Here is a 26968-nt window from a genome sequence, read left to right as displayed (position 1 = left end):
TTCTTGTGTGTTTCCCCATTCAGTGTGTTTTTTTTCTCCCTGCAACAAAACACTGTTTGAAATAAATTAGAGTAGAATTTGGTTTTCTGGAGACACTTTTGTATTCTACATGTTATTGTCTCACAGGGTATTTTTCTGCATGTCTCCAGGTCATCAGATCCTTAAAGTACATCAGATAAAAGGGACTGTACTCATTGGAGTCAATATTGTGGGCTATTCAGAGAAGAAAAGTCCAAAGGTAAGTGGAGATTGTTATATAAGAAATATAAGTCAGCTGGCCGGGTGTAGCTCAGTGGTTGAGCATGGACCTAGGATCCAGGAGATTGAGGTTCGATTCCCGGTCAGGGCACATGCCCGGGTTGCGGGCTCCATCCTCAGTGGGGGCCGTGCAGGAGGCAGCCGATCAATGACTCTCTCATCATTGATGTTTCTCTCTCTCTCCCTCTCCCTTTCTCTCTCTGAAATCAATAAAGATATATTGTTAAAAAAAAGAAATATAAGTTAAATAACTGAAATTTCAGGTTCTTCTTTAAAAGTTGTTTATAACTGATGTAAATCTGGGAACTGTGCACCTCTATGCTTCTGTTATCTTTGTCACTTGAAAGAATACTGGAATCTTCCTTCACTGAGTTGAGGAATTAAAAGTTTATATTTACCTTTGTGGTTCTTACTACATTTCTAGGGACTTTCCAACTTGCCCAGATCTGCAGCTGTGGAGCTGCTCCTGGTGGATGATGTAACTGTGTTGCCTGAGAATGCCACTATCTATAACCATCCTGATGTGAAGGTAGAAGCTGTACTGGTCTAGTTAAATGGAATCATATTGGACGGGAGAGTATTAGGTTATTAAGATTAACAGTATAACAATAAAAAAAGCTCACTTATGTATTTAAAATCATGGATATACATATATCGATCGTAATTAGCTACCATATCCTTAGAAGTTATACTTTAATATTCATATTTTATTTTTGGTCCATTGACCTTAATCTTTTAATTGCATGCTCTTTCTTAGGTAGATAGAAGTTTTTTTCTTTGAATTATTTATAAACCAAAGGGAATGGAATATTGTTTGTCTGATTTTTCCATAGGAAATATTTAGCCTTGTGGAAGGGTCTGGTTATTTTTCAGTCAACAGCAGTGATCAGGACATTGTCACCATCACTTACATGGAAACAGAAAGCTCTTTGCAGGTGAGTGCTAGAGACATTCCCAGATTGATGGTCTCAGTTCAAAGCCACTCTTAGGAGAATGATTGGGAAAATTCCATTGTGTCTTTCGAACTAGTTACAAAAGTAACATTTGTTTCTTTTTCTTTTTTTAACCTATATAGATTCTTCAACCCCAAATGAGGGGGTTTTGTTCTGTTTTTGTACTACCTGTAATACTGGGCAATTGTTGGTTGAGCTGAGACATGATAAGAGACATCTAACTGTAAGATTTCCATTAAAAGAAGGTTCATTTCTATAAGTGGATAGTTAGATGTACTATTGACCATATTACCTGAGTATATGGTGTTTTTAGCCAGGATATGACAACTCAAGAATTTAAGCTGACTCCCATAGACGATATATCAAGGGATTTCCTTTTCGATGACTTGTAATAAAAGTAATACCTTACATTAACATATGCTTATGTTTTCTTCCCTTCCAAGAGCTCAAAGGAATTTAACTTACTTTAGTCATAATGTTTGTCATTAAAAGGGAAGATTGAAGCACTATGTGTAGGCAGAGGATGTGAAAACATGCTGTTGTGAAGGAGCTGTAGTAAAGAAGGAAAAACAAAGTATCAGTCTGCCCAGTGCTTTCTCCTTCACTGGCAACTGCAACATAAATGGACTTGACTTTCTTCATGAAGTCCTTTCCCTGTTCATAATTAAGAGGCTGGACATGTATGTTGGATTCTGCTTGAATTCAATCAACTTAAATTCTGCTCTTTATCAGTTAATAATTGTTAAGGGTACACATTTTGCCATTAATTGAAACATCACATTAAGTGTATACATGTCTGAAACATGTAATGTGACCTCTCGAAGTTCCCATCACAAAGGAAGTAATATATTATATTTTCTGCTTTGGGTGAAAATAGTTGCCATGATGCCCTGGCTAGTGTGGCTCAGTGGGTTGGGCATTGTCCTGTGCACCAAAAGGTTGCCGGTTTGATTCCTGGTCAGGGCACATATCCCGGTTGCGGCCTCGATCCCCAGCAGGGGGTGTGCAGGAGGCAGCCAATCAATGACGATTCTCTCATCATTGATGTTTCTATCTCTCCCTTTCCCTTCCTCTCTCTGAAATCAATAAAGATATATATATTTTTTAAAAAGAAATAGATAAGAACCTAATTTAAAAAATGAAAATAGTTGCCATGATTATGCTTGGACCACATTTGCTTCTTTACCCAGCTACCATCTTCTTCCTTCTAGTTAGTTCCAATACATCCTGGATTTCTCATCTTGGAGGTCTATGATCTGTGCTTGGCTTTCTTGGGTCCAGCATTGGCCCACCTCAGGGTGTCAGACATACATGAGCTGGAGCTTGATCTTATTGATAAGGTGAGAAATATGTGCTTTATCTCATAAATGAAACAGGCCTCATTTTCACTCTCTAGCATCACTTAATATAGTCTCTGCCCAGGACCTTTGGTAATGTTATTGGAAATACCTGCCCTTAAAGAACATTGCAACATTAAACATAGTGAAAATAGGCCTTAGCCAGTTGGCTCATTTAGTTGGAGTACTATCCTGTACACCAAAAGCTTGCAGGTTTGATCCCCAATCAGGGCACATACCCATGGGTTTGATCCCCGGTTGGTGCGCATACAGGGGGCAACCGATCAATGTTTCTCATATTGATGTTTTTCTCTCTCTCTTCCTTCTTCTCTCTCTTAAAAAACATCCTGCCAAGCTGGGTGTGGCTCAGTGGTTGAGCGTCGACCTGGGATGCAGGCGATCAGGGTTTGATTCCCGGTCAGGGCACATGCCCAGGTTGCGGCTCGATCCCCAGTCGGGGGCATGCAGGAGGCAGACGATCAATGACTCTCATCATTGATGTTTCTCTCTTTCTCTCCCTCTCCTTTCCTCTCTCTGACATCAATAAAGACATATTAAAAATAATAATTAATAAATAAATAATAATAAGATATACATTTATAAAAAAATAAAAAGCAAACAAACAAAATATCCTGATTAAAAATAAAAATAAAAAACATGGTGAAGATAAATACACATAGATTAATCTTGTTTGAACAAAGGCTGACCAGGAACATGTAGCATGAAAAGTTTGCCACCCTCTAAGAGTTAGACTGTCCCTAGTGAATGAGACACCTCTACTAAAATTACCTTTTTTATTTTTAACTACTAGGTTGAAATAGGTAAAACTGTGTTAGTAACTGTGAGGGTTCTTGGCTCGTCCAAACGCCCTTTCCAAAATAAATACTTCAGACACATGGAGCTCAAACTGCAGTTGGCTTCTGCCATTGTCACCCTGACGTAAGTACCATTTCAATACTTCTTTCTCCCTATGCTTAATATCATGAGACTCTCCCTCCTGGTAACCTGGTCAGCTCTCCCTTAGGTTATTTTAATATGTTTTTATTTATTTATTTATTTTTATTGTGGTTTTATTTTTCAGAGAGAGAGGAAGGGAAAGAAACATCAATGATGAGAGTCATTGATCGGCTGCCTCCTGCATGCCCCCTACTGGGGATCAAGCCCACAACCCGGGCATGTGCCCTGATTGGGAATCAAACCTGTGACATCCTGGTGCATGAGTTGACGCTCAACCAATGAGCCACACCGGCCAGGCCCCCTTAGGTTATTTTAGATTTTCCACTTTCCTTTTTTGTCACAGTGCCTTTTGGCCCTTACTCTCTTCCTATATTCAGCTCTCTACAAAATACCCCTTCCAAATGATCAGATGTCTTGTTTTGGGACTAAAATCATGAGTCTCGTTAATTTTTCCATTTTATGAAACATCTCCCTGGATGATATCCTTTGTGGTTGCTTCTAGCTAGAGGACCTTCAAAAATCTATTTAGAAGCAGAGGCAATGGTATTCCCCTCTGTGAAAGGGGAAATACAGGAATTCTAAGGCAATTTAGTATTTGCAGTTTTGCCAGCCTATGTTTATATTGCCCTTATTCCTTTGGCGCCTTAGAACAAGTGTTTTGCCCGGCCGGGCGTGGCTCAGCGGTTGAGCGTCAACCTAGGATCCAGGTGGTCGGGGTTCGATTCCCAATCAGGGCACATGCCCGGGTTGTGGGCTTGGTCAATGACTCTCTCATCATTGATGCTTCTATTTCTCTCTCTCCTTTCCTCTCTCTGAAATCAATAAATATATATTTTTTAAAAAAGAACGTGTTTTGCCCTTGAGGAGATTCCTGCCTCTGCCATGGACTGTAAACTTTGGAAATTTATTTTCTGACAGTCCCCTCTAACAAGAGTTAAAATGAGCAGAAAGTGTTAAGCATCTTTAGAAAGATGCATAACTGGCCACTCTTAAAACCACCTTTCTCACCTAAAAATACATGGGTCTTTGCAGGCTAATGGAGGAACAGGACAAATACTCTGAAAATTATATCCTTCGAGCTGTCACTGTTGGGCAAACCACACTTGTGGCTATTGCTAGGGACAAGATGGGGAGAAAATTCACATCAGCTCCTCGGCAAATTGAAGTAAGAAAATTATCTCATCCAAAATTGATACTTCATGTTATTTAGTGTTATTTATCTTTCTGTTTAGTTTGTACAAGTTAAAAATCATTTGACTGAAGAAAATTATAGTTGTCTAACTTTTGCTACAATATGTGGGGGCTTTTTTCTGTATGGAAATAACATACTTCTTGTAAAAATTGGCAAGCACAAAAAATATAAAGGTGCAGAATGAAAATCACCTATAATTCCACTACTTAGAGTCAGTCATTTTTAAGATTTCAGTGTATTTCCTTCACTTTTTTCCCTACACTTATTTTAACAGGGATGAATCATATATTTTTTTTTGTCTTAATCTTCTATCAAAAGTATTATTTTATGTGCTTAAAAGTTAATTATTGGTCATGTGTTGATAATTGTTGAAGCTGGGTAATAGGTGCCTGAGAATTCTTTATACTGTTCTTTCTACTTTTGTATATGCTTGAAAAAAAATGTAAAAAAGGAAGATAATTGTAAACATAATTTTAATGGCCACTTTTGTTCCAATGAATGGATATGTAGTAACTTATTTAGCATTCTCATTTAAGTAATTTATAATTTTTGCTATTATAAATAGAAGTAGTATTTATAAATAAAATACATATCTTTGTATATAACTTTATTGTACATAATTAGGATTTTCCCCTTAGAATAAGTTGCATGATCATTTATTATGAAATTGACTCTAGTTCGTCACTGTTATCCTTTTGGTTTTCTCCTTCAAGGTGTTTCCTCCATTCAAACTTGTTCCAGAGAAACTTACACTGATCCCAACTAACATGATGCAGGTGATCTTAAAGACAGAAAAATAAGATTTACCCTTTCTCCTCACCCCACCTCTGCCCATCCCGACACGCGCATGCACACACACCTCTTCCTGCTGGCCTCTTTTGTCTACTCCCAGCTGAGTACAATAGAGTCTGATAAAGAAGAACATAAGTATTTTTGCCATTCTACAATGAACTACCTCTTAGAATCATTTGTAGCATGGATGGATCATTTGTAGCACTTCCATTTTTTCTGCATTTGAGTTGATGTGGGATATTGGGAAGTGGGAGATGAAGAAGTCCAGTTTTTGGACAAAATGTTGGGAACAGAGATGCGACTTCCCCCATGCTTCAGGATTTCACTGGTATGTCTAAATTTCAGATAATGTCTGAAGGTGGTCCCCAGCCCCAATCGATCATTCACTTCTCCATCAGTAATCAGAGTGTGGCTGTTGTTAATAGGAGGGGGCAAGTTACAGGGAAGGTGGTTGGCACAGCTGTGGTCCATGGCACCATCCAGACAGTGAATGAAGATACTGGCAAAGTCATTGTGTTTTCCCAGGTATTGGTTCTTTGTTCTGCTCTGCTTCTACTCTTCCATCTGGGAACCATACCGGGAGATGAGGGAGGGAGTAATGAGGAGGAGGGTGTCACCAGCCCAGGAAAATAGTTTTAGTCCCCTTATCTGGCATTAGAAATATGTGATCTTTAGTGAAAAACCCACAGAGTACTTAGCATTGTTATAAGATATAGTCCCTATCCTTAAGGAATTCTTTAAAGAGCAAAAACAAACATACTATAGCATGTTTTTTGTTGTTGTTGAATGCCCCAAACAACAACAAACCAACCAGTTATCATAATCATCTCTGCCCTCCCCCCCCCACAGACACCCCCTCTTAGCCTAAACTTGTTCTCCACCCTGTTGAGCAGGACGAAGTGCAGGTTGAAGTTGTTCAGCTAAGGTCTGTTAGGATCCTTGCAGCTGCAACTCGACTCATCACAGCTACTGAGGTCAGTATGATGACTGTTCTGGGTTCCTTATTTTGATAATGCCAGTTGGGCAAGATATATGACACAAAACCGCTTTGACTTTTCAGATGCCAGTTTATGTCATGGGAGTGACCAGTACCCAGACCCCTTTCTCCTTTAGCAGTGCCAACCCTGGGCTCACATTCCACTGGTCCATGAGCAAAAGGGAGGTATTGGATCTAATGCCCAGGCATTCAGAGGTATGAACTTACGTGTTTGTTATATTACCTTAGGGATCTTGATATTAAGTTTATTTCATCATAAGTTTTAGACTGACTCATTATCTAAACTATATAATATTATTACTTATCTTCTTTTCCCATTGTTCCATGAATGCTATAAACCCACAACTCATCTGAAAAATCCAGATTTGAGTATACTCACATATGTAGGGAAGAAGGGAAAGGTGATTTGGGAACTTAGGGCTCTATGTGAGTCAGGAGAGCTAGAAGGAAGATCTCGAGGGCTCTGGACACCAGGAAGGCAGGGGAGATAGGACATAAAATGCATACCAAGTAGGCAGGTACCTACTTCAGCATTTGTGTTAGTGTTGGCCCTACCTTCCCTATTCCAGAAGCCTGCAAAGATCTAGTCTAGAATTTTTTCAGTCTAGACTAGAATAGTAAGTGAAGCAAGTGGGGAGAGGGTCAGCCAGTGTTAGCATAGTCCTGAAATAGGAGCTTCCCCTTCTTGTCCTCCTGTCTTGCTACCACTCTGAACTCCAGGAGTAGATTACCTCACTCCTCTCCCATCTCAAGTCCTACTATCTGAACCCACTTTACAAACCCCTTTCTTTATTTCCATTCTTCTCCAATCAATGAATTGACTTGGAGATGACTTAAGAATCTTATAGGGGTGAGCCAGAATTAGTGGAGCACTGCAAACAGAGGTTCCTCTAGGGGTGACTATATTGCTAAGAATGTGAAAGGAAGTAACTGGATATAAGCCCTGATACTCTAGTTCTTCTAGATAGCTACTTCCAGCATACATTTTCCTTATTGTTACAACAGAGAAAGAGGCACAGTGCTTATTCATGAATATTTCTTAACCTACCCCCTCACTGTCTAGGTGTTTCTTCAGCTCCCAGTAGAGAATAACTTTGCCATGGTTATCCACACAAAAGCAGCTGGTCGGACCAGTATCAAAGTCACTGTCCGCTGCATGAACAGTTCCTCTGGGCAGTTTGAGGGGAATTTGTTGGAACTGTCTGATGAAGTTCAGATCCTGGTAAGGGCCTAAACCTAAATCTTGTTTTTGTATGTTAAGGAGAAAACGGTTGTATTTGCTTTATCATCCATGAAGAGCTTAGTCTGAATAGAGGTAGAGAAATGGCCAGAGGGATCCCCAGACAGGTTTATAGTCTCTAGATCATTGTCATTTCTGCTAATTGCCTCCATATAAGTATTGACATTAGAAACTATAGTACATGCACTCCTCTCAACTCCCCACACAATGAATAGAGGATATGAACACCATAACAACTAAAGAGGAATTAATTTCTGAGCCATTCTACCCAACATAGATATTATGATACAGTCCACTTAGCTATATTCATAGGTAGAATGAAATCTAATCCTAACTTCTGATAAGGTATAGAGTATGAATAGTTTCTACAGATGTTCTCAAGCTGAAAGCTAAATGGCCCTATTGTTTCTAGAATTCAAAAGAAAAATTTATCATTTGTGTGGGGCAAGTAAAATTTTCTCCCTCTGAATATGGGACTGACATTTTTCTCTCCTTTATTTTGGCTTCTGTTCTCTGACTCAGTGAGACACAGAGGAAAGAGCACTTTACTAGGTGGAAGACCTGAATAGTGTCCCTTGCTAATTTAATATTATAGATTCTTTGTTCTCAAATCTCTTTTCAGGTTATAGGAACTAAAATGAGAAATTATAGAATTATTCTATACCTTGTATCTAAGTAATAAAGAGAATATAATAGTGTAAACTTGAAGCAGGGCTAATATTAGGTTATATATTCTAGAACACCTAGATACGTTTTAAGTGCCTGACTCATTTTGGAAAGGAGTATCATGGAACATTAGGCCAAATTGAAGTTAGGCAGACTGTTGATTTGTAGTTGTCCATATGTGAGTAAGAGTCGTCATTTATCTTTTCCAGAAATGAGGGGGAAAATTATTTTCTCATTATAGGTATTCGAAAAACTCCAACTTTTCTATTCAGAGTGCCAACCTGAGCAAATTCTAATGCCCATGAATTCTCAGCTCAAACTTCGTACCAATAGGTAAGGATAATGGAGGACAGGACAGGTTCTAACTTCACCTTCAGTAAAACATTGCACATGGAAAGAACTATTGCCTTCTAGGTGATTTTTCTTACCCACAAATAATTTTTTTGGAGGTTGAGGTAAAATTCACATAACATAAAATTAATCGTTTTAAAATGTACAATTCAGTGGCATTTAGTACATTTAGAAAACTGTGCAGCCATCACCTCTGTCTAGTTCCAAAACATTTTCGTTACCCCAGAAGGATACCATATCTATTAAGTAGTAACTCCTCATCTCCCCTCATATCAGCCCCTGGCAACCACTAATCAGTTGTGTCTATAAATTTAACTTTTCTGTGTATTTCATATAAATGGAATCATACAATATGTGACCTTTTATGTTGGCTGCTTTCAGTTAACATGTTTTCAGGGTTCTTCCATGTTATAGCATGTATCAGTACTTCATGCTTTTTGTGAGTAAATAATATTCTATAGTATGGATATAACATTTTGTTTATCCATTCATCCATTTTGGACATTTTGGTTGTTTTCACCTTCTCGCTATTGTGAATAGTGCTGCTATGAACATTCATGTACAAATACTTGTTTGAATACCTGTTTCAATATTTTGGCCAAATAATTTTTAATAATTAACATATAATAGAATTTGATTTTTTAAGCATAGCCCTGGCCAGTGTGGCTCAGTTGGTTGGAGTGTCGTATTGTGCACTGAAGGGTCACGGGTTCAATTCCCAGTCAGTGCACAAACCAAGTTATGGGTTTGATCCCCGGTCGGGTGAGTACAAGAGGCAACAGACCTCCTGATTGATGTTTCTCTCTCTTTCTCTCTCTCTACCCCCCTTCCTCTCTCTCTAAAATCATTAAAAACTTCCTCGGGTGAGGATTAAAAAAAAAGATAAGCATAATCCAAAGGCAGACTTCTACCTGAGGAACAAATAAGCACACCATATGAGGAACAGCAGGCAGCCTCTTCAGAGTACAGCCTTAACAGTGATCCTGGCAATCTCTACTCCCTGCTGGTCAGAGTCCCCAAGAGATGCCACTTGCTCTGTTTGTTCCCTAGGGAAGGGGCCGCCTTTGTGAGTTCCCGTGTTCTCAAGTGTTTCCCTAATTCATCTGTCATTGAGGAGGACGGTGAAGGGCTCCTGAAAGCTGGTTCCATTGCAGGTACTGCCGTGTTGGAAGTCACGTCTGTAGAACCTTTTGGAGTCAACCAAACAACCATAACTGCAGTTCAGGTGAGCTCAGGGACTTACGATAGATGATGATAGATAGATAGATGATAGATAGATAGATAGATAGACAGACAGACAGACAGACAGACAGACAGACAGACAGACAGACAGATAGACAGATAGACAGATAGACAGATAGACAGATAGACAGATAGACAGATAGACAGATAGATAGATAGATAGATAGATAGATAGATAGATAGATAGATAGATAGATAGATATAGATAGATGATAGATAGATGATAGATAGATGGAATACCATGGCCTTAAGAAGCAGATTTCCTTTTTTAAGAACTGGAAACTTCTCTGGAAGTCAGAAATGAACTATAAGATAAAAGACAATCTTGACATGATTCTAAACCAACAAATTATAGTGAACTTTATCATCTTTGTTTTAAAAGGGATTAGCCTCAAATTGGTGTGATTGTCTTCTGAACAGTTTGGACAAGAGGGTTGATGTGGGAGAAGTGTAGAACTATTGCTATCAAATTAGGCTTTGTTTTCAGAGTAAAAAAATTTAGAATTAGAGGAGTCCTCAGTGGTAAGTTAGTCTAACACACGCATCAGAACTTCCACCCTGACTGTGGGCAAAAGCAGCAAGATGCTGCAGCACATTGACGCAGGATGAGGTGCATTCTGCAAGACAGTAGTATCTTCATTGGCACCTTCAAGGCTTTCAACACGCAGCGAATTTGATCCTATGTGATTGTGATGAACTCAAGATCAAGCCAAAGAATTCAAAACAAGCAGAAAGAAGAGAATGAGTCCTTGGTCTAGTGCTGCTTGGAGGGGAGAACCTGGTTTCAATGATAGTAAAGGGATCTCCTCCCAAGAGTACCACTTGCTGGAGCTGCTGGGGGCCCAGGGATTAGCAGGGCTGATGGCAGAGGAATCACAGCTGGTGTTTCCATGCCCCCGGCCCCTGCAGGACTTGCTGGGCCAGTTAATGGGGTTGGTGGGCCATCCCAACAAGGCCCCCTCCCCCAGCAATGTGCTCACCAATGCCCTAGACTCATCTTGGCCCTCCTCTTCTCCCTGTTTCCCAAAAGACTGTATATAGTCCTTTTATCTCCTTGTGGTCTGGGAAAAAAATTTATAATAAACTCTTTTTTTATCCTCGCCTGAGGATATTTTATCCATTGATTTTTTATTTTATTTTTTTTGAGAGAGTGGAAGGGAGGGAAGGAGGAAAAGAGAGAGAACAGCGATGTGAGAGAGAGACACATCAATTGGTGGCCTCCCTCACAAGCCCTGACCGTCGCCTGGGATCAAACCTGCAACCCAGGCATGTGCCCTTGACCGGGAATTGAGCCCATGGCCCTTCAGTACGTGGGCCAACACTCTAACCACCGGGCCTCACCAGCCAGGGCTATAATAAACTCTTAATAGTATATAATTTTAAAATTTTTATCCATTATCTATTTTATTTTATTTTTTGGATGAAATTTTTATCTATTATATATTAAACATTCTTGCTGCTGCACTACAAAGCCATAGCAGATTTGAGGCACTGTTGAGGGCCGAATTATCTCCAAGTTGAGAGATGTCTTTGGGTTGAATTAAGAGCCCTACCCAAAACTGAAGTGGGGAGGGGGAGAGCCGTTGCCTCCACTCCCCCATCCCACTCTCCCCTTAAACCCTCTGCCTTTTAAAAGCAAATCGTTTTCACTGCGATGTTGGACACTACAGGTATCTGTCCCCAGGCCAGCAGGGACCTCTGAAGCCTTCTTCATGGCCTGGCTCCCCCCCCCCCCATTCTGTGTTTTTTTTTCCTAATAGATATTCAGGACTTTTATAATGTCATAACTATCCAGGACTCCACGCCCTAAATTTTAAGAACTTTAATTGAAAGTTTAAATTGAAGGTGCTGTTTGTGGACACTTAAAACCCAATGAAAGCCCAGCCATCATGACAAATCCTTGAGTGTTGTCTTAAGAAAATGATGCTTCAGCACAGCTTCAGCATCTCCTGTCTTTTGATGCTCACCTCCCCCTGCTGAGCTCAAAGTTTCCTGCTTTTCCTTCCCTCCTCTGACTCCTTTGCTCTCCTGTGTAGTGATTTGGTGAGAAAAATTGCTGCTTACCCCCTTCCCTCCTCCCCATGCACTACATATGAGTTTCAAGTTTTATTATTGCAATAAAAGTGCTTTATGCTGTCTTTCCTCAAAAAAATAAAAAATAAAAATTTTATCCATTAAACATCAATATTCCACCCATGATGTTGGTCCTTTTGTATATTATCTCTTTTAACTACCACTAACCCTATAAGGTAGGTATTATTATCTGTATTAAACTCATAAGAAATCTGAGACCTAGATTAAATGAAGCTATGAAATCAGATGAAATTAGGATTCAAAGCTGTTATCTTACTTACTGTTATCACAGCTTATCTCTTACAGTGTAAAAACACAATCTACACTATTCTTGATAAATAATCAATTATTTAACAATAATGAGCACTCTGCACAAAATAGATGAATTGCAGTTCTCCCCTCAAAAAGCTCCAGCTTCTCTTCAAATTCCCACAGCTTTAATAATTAAAAGCTATTTCCTGTACTGTCATATTTACACTGATTTAAGTCATCTTAAATCAAGAGCTATTTTGTATGAAAGAGGAACACAATTTTTATCATTGATTATAAATCTCAGGATATGGTCACAACTCCTCTCCATTGCTTCCTTCTCTGTGGGGTTTTGTCTCCCACAGGTAGCACCAGTGACATACCTGAGAATGAGCAGCCAACCCAAGCTATACACGGCCCAAGGAAGGACCCTATCAGCCTTTCCCTTGGGCATGTCTCTCACCTTCGTTGTTCAGTTTTATAATAGCATCGGAGAGAAATTCCACACACACAATACCCAGCTTTATCTGGCTCTGAACAGGTATGGAAGTCAATGACACTGGTAGAAATTCTTGCAGGTTAGGCTAGTATTACATAGCCGCTCCAGCAAATTGCTCTCATATTCTGCATTTGGAATCTGATCTTCGTTTCTTTCATCAAGATGGGAAAAGACCAGAATGGTATTAGTTGCTCAATGGAGAAAAAGGTCAGGATATTTTGAATCTGTCAAGTCCTAGTTCACAGAAAGCCTCCATAGGGAACTAATTGGAGTATTACTATCAAAAAGTCATACTGGGGGGAAAATGTTTTAACTAAAAGCCTTACTGGGCTCTATATACATGAAGGTAATAGACTGATCTCTGGCCCCTACTTGATTACTCTCCATTGTAGAATTCCTTCTGAACTTTTGAGCTGTTGAATACAAAATGCTGTAATAGGGTCTGTCCCAAGAACTGTTTCCTAACTGTTGTCTCTTTTCAGAGATTTCTACCTTTCATGTCTACTTTCAGAGATGACCTATTGGTTATTGGACCAGGGAATAGGAACTATACCTACGTGGCCCAGGCTGTGAACAGAGGGGTGACTCTTGTGGGGCTCTGGGATCGGAGACATCCAGGCATGGCAGATTATATTCCTGTTGCTGTAGAGCATGCCATTGAGCCAGACACCAAGCTTACCTTTGTTGGAGATGTCATCTGCTTCAGTACTCACCTCCTCAACCAAAATGGTCTGGATACCTTCCCCTTCTTAACCTCACAACTGACAAGATTACAAAGCAACTCATCCCTTAGAGAATTTTTCCCCCAAATTATCTAAAATCTGAAGGCCTCACTTAGAAAAAATATATATTTTTATGTATTTTATTATTTTTCAATGTTAATTGATAATCCACAGTTTAATGACCATTTCTCTCACTAGCCAGCCATTAGAAGTCAGCCAGTCATATTTATCAAATGCGTATTGAATGCATAGCTCTATATAATGTATTATGTAGACAGTGTAAGGTACTGTGCCTTCTCCATTTCCAGCTTCTGAAGGGAGGTAAATGCTAAGTTGAAGAGCAGTAAAGGATGAAGTAAAAGGAAAGAAAGGACAATAAGGCTTTAGTTTTAAGATCCAATTTTGTGTATACTGTTTTGTGAGGTCCATTGAAGGTCTAAATCCTACATATATCATCACTAATAACGTTTGGCTTTACTATTCTCTTGATGAGCAAAGCATTTCTGTTCTAAGAAGTACTATTGAGTTAAAGCAAATCAGTCTTTGGTTAACAAATGAGTGTTAATTCTTTGGGCTTACAGATAGCATATTCCATATTGACTGAGTGTATGCATCCAAATAATCCATCCAAGTAAGACTGGCTTTGGATTAAGTGATGTAACATGGGACCTGACTTTAACATTAACTATATATTTTGGATTTGATACAAAGGGAGCTCTATTCAGACTAGGTCAAATCTCTAGTCATGTAACAACTGACTTGTAAGAAACCAATACTATCATGTAATCCAGGGCTGGTGAGCTAACTCTGCTTTAGGGTTGACAGAATTATAACGCCATGACTGTTAATTTCTTGTCAATGAAGCAGAGGCTCTCTTACTCTCTTTTGCTACATTTTGTCAGGATTGTCCCTCTGTCTCCATTCTGGAATATTTGGGGCATCCCAAATCCATACCTCTTTGGATAAGGGGAAAAAAGGGCCACATGCGAGGATCAGTAATCCAACCTAACCTTTGGGATTCCTCTGCCACCTTGAGATTTAAGCCAAAATAAACCCTCTCTCCCGCCAGTTTTCACTTTCTTGCATTCTTCCTGCTGGTATCAATGGGTAGCTCTAAGCACATTTGTCTTTAGCAGGGTTTAAACAAAATTTAATCAGAGAGTTATCCCTATGTGTAAAGTGAGTTTTTCTTTAAGGAGAACTAAGTACCTTTTATGATCTTGAAGGTCAGTAGTTCTTATTTTATTTTGCTGGCATGATATATGAAGGGGAACCTGCCATTCAGAAAACAAAGTTATCCTCAAAGCTGGGTGTTCCTGCTGGGGAGAGAGATCTATATGCTTGAATGGTCTGCTGATTTGGAGTCTGAGTAAGGGTAAAGTAACCATCAGTTTATATCAAAAGGTTGCAGCCAAGTGCTTTTTCTTGTCTTTTCCTAGGTGAACCTGGGATATGGATGATTTCCACTGACAGTATTCTACAAACAGACATTGTCACTGGGGTAGGAGTGGCCAGGAGTCCAGGAATAGCAACAATCTTTCATGACATCCCAGGACTGGGGAAAACATATCGAGAGGTAAAACTAACAATACCAGAATTTAAGAGACAAGGGTGACTCTTTCTATATATGGGAATATGCATATAGCAAAGAAATACACTCACACATCAGATATAAAAACAGCCAACAAGCTTTATTAAAACATAAAGGGAAATAGTATTAGGATTCTTAACGAGAAGAATGCCTAGTCTGACTTACATTTTAAAGTATCACTGTGTGCCCAGCCGGGCGTCGCTCAGTGGCTGAGCGTCAACCTAGGATCCAGGAGATCGAGGTTTGATTTCCTGTCAGGGCACGTGCCCAGGTTGTGGGCTCCATCCCTAGTAGAGGGTGTGCAGGAGGCAGCCTATCGATGCTGTGCTCTCACATCAGTGTTTCTCTCTTCTCCCTTCCTCTTTCTAAAAATCAATAAACAATTCTTTTAAAAAAAATGACTAAAGGTTTTTTATTGAACAACTAAAAGGTCAAAGTTGCCATCAACTGAAATGGGGAAACTGTGAGGGGAACAGCTTTGGAGAGAGGATCAGTCAGTTTTGGACATGTAAAATTGGATAGGAGGTATCTGGATATAAAAGTCTGGGAGTCATTGGCATAGAGATGATATTTAAAGCCATTTGATCACCAAGAGAATGGGTGTAAACAAGAGAAAAGGTACCAGGATTAAGCTTTGGGGGCACTCCAATATTAAGAGCTCTGAGAGAACCAATAAGAGAGACTTATAAGAAATGACCAGGGAAGTGGAAGGAAAACCCAGATATTTTGGTGCTCTGGAAGCCAAGTGAAGAAAGTTATTTCAAGAGGAAGGGAGTGATCAACCATGTCAAATGCTATTAATAGGTTAAGTAAGTGAAAACTAAGACATAATTGATGGTTTTTACAATATATAACTCACTTGGTTTTAAGGTCCTTGAATATTTAAAAACAAACAAACTGTGGTAGTACTGAGGAGACTGGACAGTATATTGCATTTAAATTTACGATATTTAGAGGGGGAAAGGATCATCATTATCATCACCTTCTCTCTTTGTAATCATTAAGCACTAGCTTTATATACAAGGCACAGTACAGGATGCACAGGGATAAAGTAGGGTTCCAAGTTAAAGAACTTAGAGCCTAATAGGAGGGATTTTAACAAATATAAAAATACCTACAATATAAGGCAGATCATTACAAGTATATTGAGAGAAACCAAAGTATTCTGAAGTTTCAGAAAAAGTTGAGATTATATGCAACTAAAGGGAAAAATTTCTAAAGTTGCAATTGTCTTCAAAGGCATTTTAATAGGGAATCATACAAAGGGAAGACATGTCAGAAGGAATAATGGACAAAGACCTCCTTTTAGAAAAAGAAATGTTTTCTTCCCATAAGATTTTGTGGTTCTTAAATACGTGATCACTAGAAGGACAATTTGTGTGAAACAGATGCTTTGGGTTAAATAAGTTATGAGAGGTAGAGGAGGGAACCAGATTCTTTGAGAACTTAGATACATACACAGCTGTAAAGAAGAAGGATCTCGTATCATTTGGGACAGTATGGGAGGATCTGGAGAATGTTATGCTAAGCGAAATAAGCCAGGCAGAGAAAGACAAATATCACATGATCTCACTTATATGTGGAATCTAAAGAACTTGATAAACTGATGAACAGAATAGATTCAATGACACGGAAGCATGGATCAGACTGACAAATCTCAGAGGGATGGAGGAGGGCAGGTGGGTGGAGGGGGAGAGAGTAACCAAAGAATTCATTTGCATATATGCACAAGCCAAAGACAGGAACAGTGGTGGGGAGGGGGGAGGGATGGGGTGGAATGGGTCAATGGGGAGAAAAAGGGACATCTGTAATATTTTAAACAAAAAAAGAACTTAGGTACAGATTTTCCTTTGGTTTCCTGACAGGTAGTTGTCAACGCATCATCAAGATTAACACTCAGTTATTACCTCAAGACTTATCTCACCAATACCCCCAATTCAACTGTGTTCAACTTCTTCGTCACCACTGGCAGAAATGGTGTCAATCTTAAAGGTCAGGTATCTCTTTATAGGTGTGGGTGATTGTTCTCAACTTTCTCATCTTCCTGTAATTCACTTACCCCTTTGGATTAGCAATACAAATTTCCTTTTATTTCAAAATTGATTCCACCTTAACAAATAAATCATTGAGAGGTATGAGACCTAAGAAATTATCACTAGAGTAAGGATTTGAAATAGGCCCAACGTAGTCCCTATTGTCTTTCCCGTTATATAATCCTGCCTGCGAACAGGAGGTGGCCTAGACCAGGATTTCCAAACATGGGTGATTTCAATGTTACCCAAAGAAATTTTTAAAAAAATACAGATTCTTAGGCTCCATCCAGAAATAATAATAAATTTGGGATAGGGTCTAATTCTTTTAAAGCTTCCCCAGACTTAAGAATTGTTGAACTAGGGTGACATCTGAAAGGCTATTTGCTCAGCAAATTTACCTAGTCTGTTTTTCTTTATTTGTTCTGTATTGGACTATGATTTACTGTCAAAACAAGGTGGAGGAAAGAAAACTAAAATATAAGAAGCTCCAGCCCTGGCCATTGTGGTTCAGTGGTTAGAGCATTTGTCCTCACCCCGAAAGGCAAGTAAGTACCTGGGTTGCAGTACCTAGGTTCCAGGTTTGACCCCCAGACCCAGTCAGGGTGTGTGCAAGAGGAAATAGATTGTGTCTCACATCAATGTCTCTCCCTGTCTCCTTCCCTCTTTCTCTCTCTCCCTCCCTCTTTCCTTCCACTCTCTAAAAACCAATTAGGAGGGGACAGATATATATATATATATATGGCTCCTAATTGATTCCAGCTGCTATGTTAGGAATTTTTATATAGTTTATCTCATTTAACAATCTCATCATGTAGTAATTATTATTTTAAAGATGAGAAAACTGAGTCTAAGAGCAAGTAACTTATACAAGGTAAAGACCAGTTAGTGGCAAAAGTTATAGATAAGCCCTGACCAGTGGGGCTCAGTTGGTTGGAGCATCATCCTGTGCACCAAAAGGTGGTGGGTTTGATTCCTGGTCAGAGCACATACTCAGGTTTCAGGTTTGATCTCTGGTCAGGGCATGTGTGAGAGGCAACCAATTGATGTAGTCTCAATCTCCCTCCCTCTCTCTCTCCCCCTTCCTCTCTCTGAAATCAATTTGGAAAAAAAATAGGTGGCCCTGGCCAGTGTTCTCAGTGGTTAGAGCATCAGCCCATGCACCAAAGGGTCGAGGGTTTGATCCCCAGCCCAGATCTGGGTGCTTGCAGGAGGCAACTGATTTGAGTCTCTCCGGCATTGATGTTGTTTCTCTTCTTTCTCTCTCTCCCCCCCCATCCCTCCCTCCCACTCTCTCTAAAAAAAATCAATGGGGAAAAAATATATATATATATCCTTGGGTGAGGATTAACAACAACAACAAAAAGATGTGGTACATATATACTATGGAATACTACTCAGCCATAAGAAAAGGTGAAATACTGCCTTTTGCGACAACATGGATGGACCTTGAGAAAAAGCTAAGAACCATACAATTTCACTCATATATGGGATATAAAACTGAAACTCATAGACACAGATAACAGTATGGTGGTTGCCAGTGGAGAAGGGGTGGGGGATAGTAAAGGGCAAAGGGGGGCCAAATACATGGTGATGGAAGATGATTTGACTTTGGATGGTGGGCACACAATGTAATATGCAGATCATGTGTCATAGAAACGTACACTTGAAACCTATATGATCTTATTAACCAATGTCACCCCAATAAAAAAATAAATAAAATTTTTTAAATAGGAAAAAAAAAAAGACTTGGAAAAAGCATTTGGAAAAAACCCCACAAAACTGTTCAGGGGAAAAATCTTAACAGGACTCGAGTTCCTATTTAGCTAGACTGCGATCCATTATAATCGACCCAACTATGTTGCCAGTCCATTTTTCTGGCTATGTGGCTCCTGTTTAAGGCATCACTTGTAATGACTTTCTAGAGATCTTTCACTTGGGTCATATTTAAACGGTTGCCAAAAACAAATCTTCTAGACTTAAAAAAGCTACTTCCCAGCTGCAGTGCTGTATTTCTAATTGCTGTCCAATTTCCCTGTAATCTGTCTTATTCCCATTGATAAATTCCAAAAACCTTTGAAAGAGGACACCACATCATATTAATAATGGAAGCCCTACTATAGTCATTCACAGGCTAGCAGAGGCAAGGGTCTTACGCTATTTTTTCACCTTGGTTATAGCAGGAGCCAACAAAGCTGGCAAGACAGCTGTAGCGAGTCAAGCAGAACTGACCCCCCCTTTTTTTGAATACCAAACTGCTTCTAATAATGGCCTCCCCTTTTACAGATTCTTATTAGTTATAAAGTTGTTTACCTCTTTTCTGCTTATTAGGATCCTGTACCCCAAGTCAAGCCTTGGCCATTACAACAATACTTCTTCCAGAGACCCTCATACTGTGCCACATACAGTTCAGTAATACTTTGTTAGACATTCCAGCAAGTAAAGTCTTTCATGTCCATTCAGATTTCAACATGGAGAAAGGTGGGTTCCACCAGTTGAATCTGGTTTCCCCCTTGTTTTCATATTTGTGTCATTGTCACTCCCACTGGATTGCATTTATACTTCCCAGTTTCATCTGCTATGTAACTATGGACTCTTTCTCAATCAACATTTTTCTTTAATCCATTCAAACTTGTTAAATGTGTCTCTATAATACCTTTCTATTGTTTATAACACAATAGAAAATGCTTTTCTATTATAATTTACTGTTTCATTAGTCCCTGTTATTTCTGTGAGGGCTTGGCTTATGTCTCACTCATCTTTTATCAGCAAGTAGCACAGTGTTTGAATGTTTGTTGAACTGAAGACTATTCCAAGCAGAATACCATTAACAAGCAGAAAGTAGAAATAGGCATTATGCTGGGATGACTTTATATATAAAGCAACTGATACAAAATGAGATTCATGTCAAAAGTAAATAGGATAGTGCTACATCATGGGAGAGTTTCTACTCCAAGGCCAGGCAGTATGAATGGTAATGAGCAACCACTGAAGGAAGGTTCACTTGGCAAACTGTTGAGCACCAAACAATGCCTGGTACCAGGACACGCACTGGAGGTACAAAGAGGAGTGAGACAAGGCTTTTAAATCTTTAAGTTTTAAATATATCTTTATTGAATTCAGAGAGAGGAAGGGAGAGGGAGAGATAGAAACATCAATGATGAGAGAGTCACTGATTGGCTGCCTTCTGCACGCCCCCCACCTGGGCATGTGCCCTGACCAGGAATCGAACCACAATCTCCTGGATCATAGGTTGATGGTCAACTGCTGAGCCACGCCTGGCTAGGCAAGGCTTTTAACTCTTACTAGTATTTCACAGGGTGATTAGTTATAGAATAAACATATACATGGGGCACTAGGGCAGGAGAAAGTATCTACATCGAACATGGGTTTTTAGTTAAAGTAAGGTTTTATAGAGTAAATGACCTTTCAGAAGATGACTAAGAGTAAGTCAGATGTGAAGAAAACAGGACATTTCAGGCAATATAGAAAGCCCTGGAGAAGTTTACAAAAATAAGATGAAAGCAGTTTTAAAGTATTTACTGGAAGTACACAGAATGGACAAGAAAGAATGAGTAATGGGAGGCAAGGAGACTAGTAAATGGGGCCATTGTGATAATCCAAGCATGACTCGGTAGTGGTCTAGACTAGAGTAACAAGTACTAACAGGGCAGACAGAAGCCAGAGGCATTTCAAAGGAAGAGTTAGCAAGACTTGGAGAATGATTGGATATAAGAATGAAGTAAAGGTTGTCAAAACACAGCTGAGATTTGAGCATAGGTAACTAGAAAAATACTGTTGACAAAAGTAAGACTATCAAGTGGTGGTTTGATAGAGAAGTGATGAAACCACGCTCAAAGCTTGCCTTTCTGCCCTAGCCAGTTTGTCTCAGTGGTTAGAGTTGGCCCGAGGACTGAAGGGTCCCAGGTTCGATTCCGTACTGCACCTCGGGTCACAGGATCCCCAGCACATGCGGGAGGTAACCAATTGATGTCTCTCTCACATCGATGTTTCCCTATCTCTCCCTTCCACTTTCTCTGAAAAGCAATGGAAAAAATATCCTCAGTGAGGATTAAAAAAACAAAAAAACTTGCCTTTCTTTCACAAGCCCTTTCCTGATCTTACCGACTACTTCATTCTATATCCTATAATTTGTTTGCACTGTATTATTTAATACTCCCTAACATGTTGATTTACCAATTTAAGCAACAAGTTCAGTTGTGGGTTCCCTGGGACTGTTTTTTTGTGGTGGCCCAGTGTGCTAATATATAACTAACCTCACATTTTCTTTTGAATTTACATGTCACCATTTTTACTTTCTATCCTAACTCAGTTGGCTCAATAGCCTCTGAACATTCCAGCTCAGTTTGCCCTCTTTTCTTCAGGGGTTTATGTCTGCTTAATCAAGGTTCGACCCCAGTCAGAGGAGCTGCGTCAGGCCCTCAGCATGGCTGACACCTCAGTCTACGGGTGGGCCACACTCGTCAACGAACAAAGCAAGAATGGAATGCAAAGAATCCTCATTCCTTTCATCCCAGCCTTTTACATCAACCAGTCAGAATTGGTTCTTAGCCACAAACAAGACATCGGGGAGATAAGAGTACTGGGAGTGGACAAAGTTCTTGAGAAACTAGAGGTATGTTGAGATCGGAACCAAAACAGATCAGTTTTGAAAAAAGATTTTTGTGACTTGATAAAATTCACCATAGGAAATATTAAACAGGATGAAGAAAATGTGTCCCTTTCAAAATGTCAGGGGGGCTTTCAGAGTCCAAAATCTAGGTCATTAGCTGGAAGATAACACCAATGCTATCCTTCTGTTGTTATTAATCCTCACCAGGGGATATATTTTCCACTGATTTTTTAGAAAGAATGGGAGGGAGGCAGGGAGTTGGGGGAGAGAAAGAGAAAAAACACATCAATTGGCTGCCTCTTGCATGCAGTCTGACCAGGGCACAACCCAGGCACGTGTTCTTGACTGAGAATGGAACCCATGACCCTTTTTGTGCATGGGCCAGTGCTCTAACCACCAAGCCACGCCAATCAGGGCCACATCAATTTTATTTTAATTAAAAACAATCTTTAGAATTCTAGTTTAAAACATTTTATATATATATATATATATATATATATATCTTTATTGATTTTAGAGAGAGGAAGGGAGAGAGATAGAAACATCAATGATGAGTCATTGATTGGCTGCCTCCTCCTGCACGCCCCGGGACTAGGGATCGAGCCAGCAACACAGGCATGTGCCCTTACCAGGAATTGAATTGTGATCTTTTGGATCACAGGTTGATGCTCAAGTGCTGAGCCATGCCAGCCGGGCCAGTTTAAAACATTTTGAAGCCAATTTTATTCTCACAGATGACTTTTTCCCTGTATCATTCAACACATCTAAGTGAGAAAAAATAAATGACTTAGCTAGAACTAGAAACCCAGGTGTCTCAGTATGTCTAATTTTGGAATGTATGACACAATACTGACTCCTTTCAAACAGTGCCATTTCATCTTTTCTCCAAGGTCTTCCCCAGCTCCCCAGTTCTAGTGGTCTCTGGCCATGGTCACTCTTCCCTCACACCTGGCCTTGCTATCTACCCCATAAGAGTTGTCAACTTCACTTCCCTTCAGCGGATGACATCACCTGTTTTCATCAATATTTCCTGTGTGCTCACCAGTCAAAGTGAGGCTGTGCTGGTGAGAGCTATTAAGAAGTCTGGTGCAGGTGAGCAATGGGGGCCCCTACTTTTAATCTAGAGAAGACAATGTATTACAATTTAGTTAATGAAAAAGATTCAGCCACTTGACCAAGATTACTCAAACTAGCTGGGGCATGGATCAGTGTTCCAAGCCCACCGAAAACACAATCTTCAGATAGCTTTTTTTTTATCACTAGATGTGGTACTTCACATATACTTAAGAATAGTCATGTCAGTTTAACAAGTCTGTCAGCTTTATCCATGTACTACTTTCCATTTTAAACCTCTTGATAAATGTTTCATTTTCTTCCAAAGCATTTAGCAGATCTTTTTGCATTAAGCAAAGGGCAAATGGTGAACCCTAAAAACAAGACTTAGGTTCCCCAAATCCTAATCCTAGCCGTTACCCACTTAGAAATGATGCCCAACTTGGGTGGGATGGGAACAGTTATGGAGAGAGGTTAAGAAAGCCAGAGAAACATTGTCTTATGTCACTTCCACTTGCTCATCCCTCAAGGGAAGGAAACAATACTCCTCTTAATTATTGGGAGTGAATTAGGCTAAACTCTAGGACATCTTCTAATGGGAGAAAAGTTTGTTTATATGAGCACTTGATAATGTACTGGTCAATAAATATCCTAAGCATATTAAATGCACTTTCTTGTAACTTGAAAGGGTAGTTTTTTCCCTTTTAAAGTTGAGGAACTGAGGTGTTCAAGGTCCCACCATTAGGAAGTGTTCAGCTCCAATCTGTGCTCTATTAGATCAGTTTTTAAATCTAGAGTTGATTCTAGATCAACCCACTGATTATGAATACAGGCAATACACCACAGCACTATCAACAGTATGTGATGGTCACCAGTGGAATCCAGATATTTTCATGTTCCAATTGTTGTATCTCAAAATATTTTTCAAAATTACAATTAATTTTCAGACCTGAAGCTAGACTTTTGTTGTTACTAAAGCACACATTACTGTATCACAAATTAGGGCTTTTAGCATTTTGCTAACTGTGTAATTGTCACAAATTAGATTGTTTCTATTTTGGTTAACTTTTGATATGATTTCCTTTATTCTTATGTATTTTTTGCACTTAAAAACATTCCAACAAGAGATCCATAGACTTCACCGTGGCAAAAAAAAAAAAAGTTAAGCATTCTCGCACTTCTTGGAGGTAAGGGACCAGTGAGAACAGTACAGCCATAGTGGGTGGAAATGGTTACAAATATCTAACCCAACCTTCAGCTCATTCACACAAGCATGAGTGCCTACTGGTATATGCCAGACATGGTACCTACTGCAGAAATCTTATGTAAGACAAGGCTCAGTTGGGGAGATAGGAATTACAGTCAGACCTGTTTTCAAACATATCCCATCTCATACAATTCAGTTCTCAACCAAGTCGTTCATGGTTGTGAAACCAGACAATCCTTTCATGCTGATACCTGTAGGATCAGTCACGAGTTTCTCAGGTGACAAAGGAGAGAATGTGCAGAGTATGTCAGTTTACCACTAAATCTCATGTTGTTAACATCTCAGGAAATTGTGCTGTGAATATTTTTTGTGTCTTTTGCGTTTGTTACTTATTATTATTAAATATGTATAGTAAGTCACCGTGGGTCCTAAGGTTAGTGATAGCAGCAAAGTGAAAAGGAGAGTTGTGAGAATAATTGCAAAGGAATAATTGCAAAGTATGATAAAGGTGTTCAGGTGTTTTATCTGGTTACCAGGTATGGCAGGGCATAACTGACCATTAGCACAATTTTAAAACATAAAGAGGCCTGGCCAGGAGTGGCTCAGCGGTTGAGCATCAACCTAGGATCCAGGTGATCAGGGGTTCGATTCCTGGTCAGTGCACATGCCTGGGTTGCGGGCTCGATCCCCAGTTGGGATCAATGACCCTCAAGCCAATCAATCACTCTCTCATCATTGATTTTTCTCTCTCTCTCCCCTGCTCCTTTCCTCTCTGAAATCAATAAAGATATATTTTTAAAATAAATAAAACATGAGGCCATCAAGGGTGCCGATACTGCTAAGGGTGTGAAAGTGCTCATGAAACAAGGATCACAGACAATTGTGAAAGGTTAAAATAGGGAATCATTTGGGGGTCTGGAATGGATTAATTCAATTTACATTATTTCTAATGGGAAAAAGTAATTCAGTTTTCAAACAATTTGTTTCTTGTACAGCCTCCCGGAACTAATTAAGATGGAGAACCAAGGTTCCAATGTAGTTCAACGTAGACAGAACAGTGGGATGCTAGGAAAGTTAATAATATACCTTGCTTTATTTGGACTTTCAACAGTGGACCTGATCAGGGATTAATAGAATCTTATTTTTAGTGTATGCACCCCAAGCAACCTCATTCTTGAGTTGTCAACTGTGTCAAAGAGTAAGGTGAGAGGAGAGGTTTAAGATCAGAAGTCCAGAGGTAGAGGGCCTATACTAGAGAGGCAGAATAGGAACTAGGTATGAGGGCCTGGTCACAATTTATACTGGAAGGCCTGGAAGTTTGGTGGGACAGAAAGTTCTAGACACTGAAGAAACTGAAATAAGGCAGATACCAAATATTCTTCAAAGAGTCTAAAGGACATTATATACAAATCAGAATGTTCCCTAGAAGTGGGTTTAAGAAGTCATTGGGGCCTGGCCAGTGGGGCTCAGCGGTTAAGCATCAACCTATGATCCAGGAGATCAGGGTTCAAATCCCAGTCAGGGAACATGCCCAGATCGTGGGCTCAATCCCTAGCAGGGGGCATGCAGGAGGCAGCCGATCAATGACTCTCTCATCGTTAATGTTCCTCTCTCTCTCCCTTCTCTTTGAAATCAATAAACATATATTAAAAAAAAAAAAAAAATCCTCACCCAAGGATATGCTTATTGATTTTATAGAAGGCCACAGAGGAAAAGACAAACATTGATATAGAGAACATCAATTGGTTGCCTACCATATGTGCCCCAACCAGGGACTAAACCTGCAACCTTCTGGTATACAGGATGATGCTCCAAACCGAGCCACCCAGTCTAGGGCAGCTGTCATTTTTTTGACAATCTAAGGGAAAAGAGGTCAGTGCTCCTGGATAAGCAGTCAGGTATGGCATGTTTTAAAAATTCTTACAGCACACCAGGTGAAAATTGATGTCCCAAAGGGCTGGGTTTTGAGTGCTTCTGCTAGATGCTCTTATGACCACACAAGGTTATTTTTTAAAAGCCTTTTTAAAAATTGATTTGAGAGAGGGATAGAAACATCAATGAGAGAGGCATTGATCAACTGCCTCCTGCACGCCCCCTACTGGGGATGAAGCCTACAACCCGGGTATGTGCCCTGACTAGGAATCAAACCACGAGCTCCTGGATCATGGGTCGATGCTCAAACACTGAGCCACGCCAGCTGGGTGACCATAGAAGGTTTTAAATGCAACACCTGCCCTGGATGTGTTATTAAATAACTACTCTCTTCTTTTGTTCTGGCCAATGAATAGATCAATGTGAAGATTCAGGCATCCTCCAGAAGTTCATGGGTTCTTACCAGATCCTCTTTACCCTCTTTGTAGTGTTGGCATCAACAGCTTTCATCTTTCTAGGTAAGGAGTCCTTATATCCTTTATTTCAGACACTGAATAAGGATGAAAACTGGTTTTTGCAGTTAGAACCAATTTATCCTCCCTAACCCTAGTCGCCTAGTAAATTAAAGGTCCTACTCAAGCTACAACTGTCCTAAGTTGGATGTGGCAAACGAATGCCATTCAAAAGTAGATGTCACTGCTAAACCCTAAGATAATGGCTAGTTTTGCTCAAATCCATAGCTAGAGAGGATCTGAGCAACACAACACACACTATTTTGTCTACACCTGCACTTTCCCAATCTTTTGGCCATAAGTCGAAAGAAATTATCTCTAAAAATAATTGAATAAAAATTTCCTAATTACTATGAAGTTATTTAATTTGAAGTATTGCTAAGGCCTTCTTCCAGTGAAGACAGACCTGCCTCTTTACTGGCATCTCCCTTGTTCTTATTCCAGCATACAGTGCCTTCCTAAACAAGATGCAAACCGTTCCAGTTGTTTATGTACCAACTCATGGAACACCACTGACAGGTAAAGAATCACAATCCTCATCT

The 26968-nt window shown here is 39.7% G+C and overlaps 1 protein-coding gene across 2 annotated transcripts in view; it reads left to right on the top strand.

The window, feature by feature from the left end:
• NUP210L (nucleoporin 210 like) overlaps positions 1-26968 on the top strand; it is a gene marked incomplete at both ends in the record, with an annotated part of 51496 nt that overhangs the window by 24193 nt on the left and 335 nt on the right. The window contains 22 exons of one of the 2 annotated variants that reach the window (XM_081121515.1): positions 150-238; positions 683-787; positions 1092-1193; positions 2423-2551; positions 3360-3487; positions 4538-4670; positions 5411-5473; positions 5835-6014; positions 6383-6463; positions 6550-6681; positions 7550-7708; positions 8634-8725; positions 9794-9968; positions 12673-12848; positions 13318-13535; positions 14968-15104; positions 16985-17111; positions 19481-19630; positions 21535-21785; positions 22673-22874; positions 26331-26432; positions 26871-26945. In XM_081121515.1, coding sequence (XP_080977641.1) covers positions 150-238; positions 683-787; positions 1092-1193; positions 2423-2551; positions 3360-3487; positions 4538-4670; positions 5411-5473; positions 5835-6014; positions 6383-6463; positions 6550-6681; positions 7550-7708; positions 8634-8725; positions 9794-9968; positions 12673-12848; positions 13318-13535; positions 14968-15104; positions 16985-17111; positions 19481-19630; positions 21535-21785; positions 22673-22874; positions 26331-26432; positions 26871-26945 — 3006 coding nt within the window. The remainder of the gene's footprint in view (positions 1-149; positions 239-682; positions 788-1091; positions 1194-2422; positions 2552-3359; positions 3488-4537; positions 4671-5410; positions 5474-5834; positions 6015-6382; positions 6464-6549; positions 6682-7549; positions 7709-8633; positions 8726-9793; positions 9969-12672; positions 12849-13317; positions 13536-14967; positions 15105-16984; positions 17112-19480; positions 19631-21534; positions 21786-22672; positions 22875-26330; positions 26433-26870; positions 26946-26968) is intronic. The other variant, XM_081121516.1, reaches the window with a different exon arrangement.

The sequence above is a fragment of the Miniopterus schreibersii genome (genome assembly GCF_964146895.1).
Source record: "Miniopterus schreibersii genome assembly, chromosome: 19".
Taxonomy (NCBI): domain Eukaryota; kingdom Metazoa; phylum Chordata; class Mammalia; order Chiroptera; family Miniopteridae; genus Miniopterus; species Miniopterus schreibersii.
The sequence above is the reverse complement of the archived record's forward strand: the minus strand, read 5'-3'. Positions and strand labels throughout refer to the sequence as shown.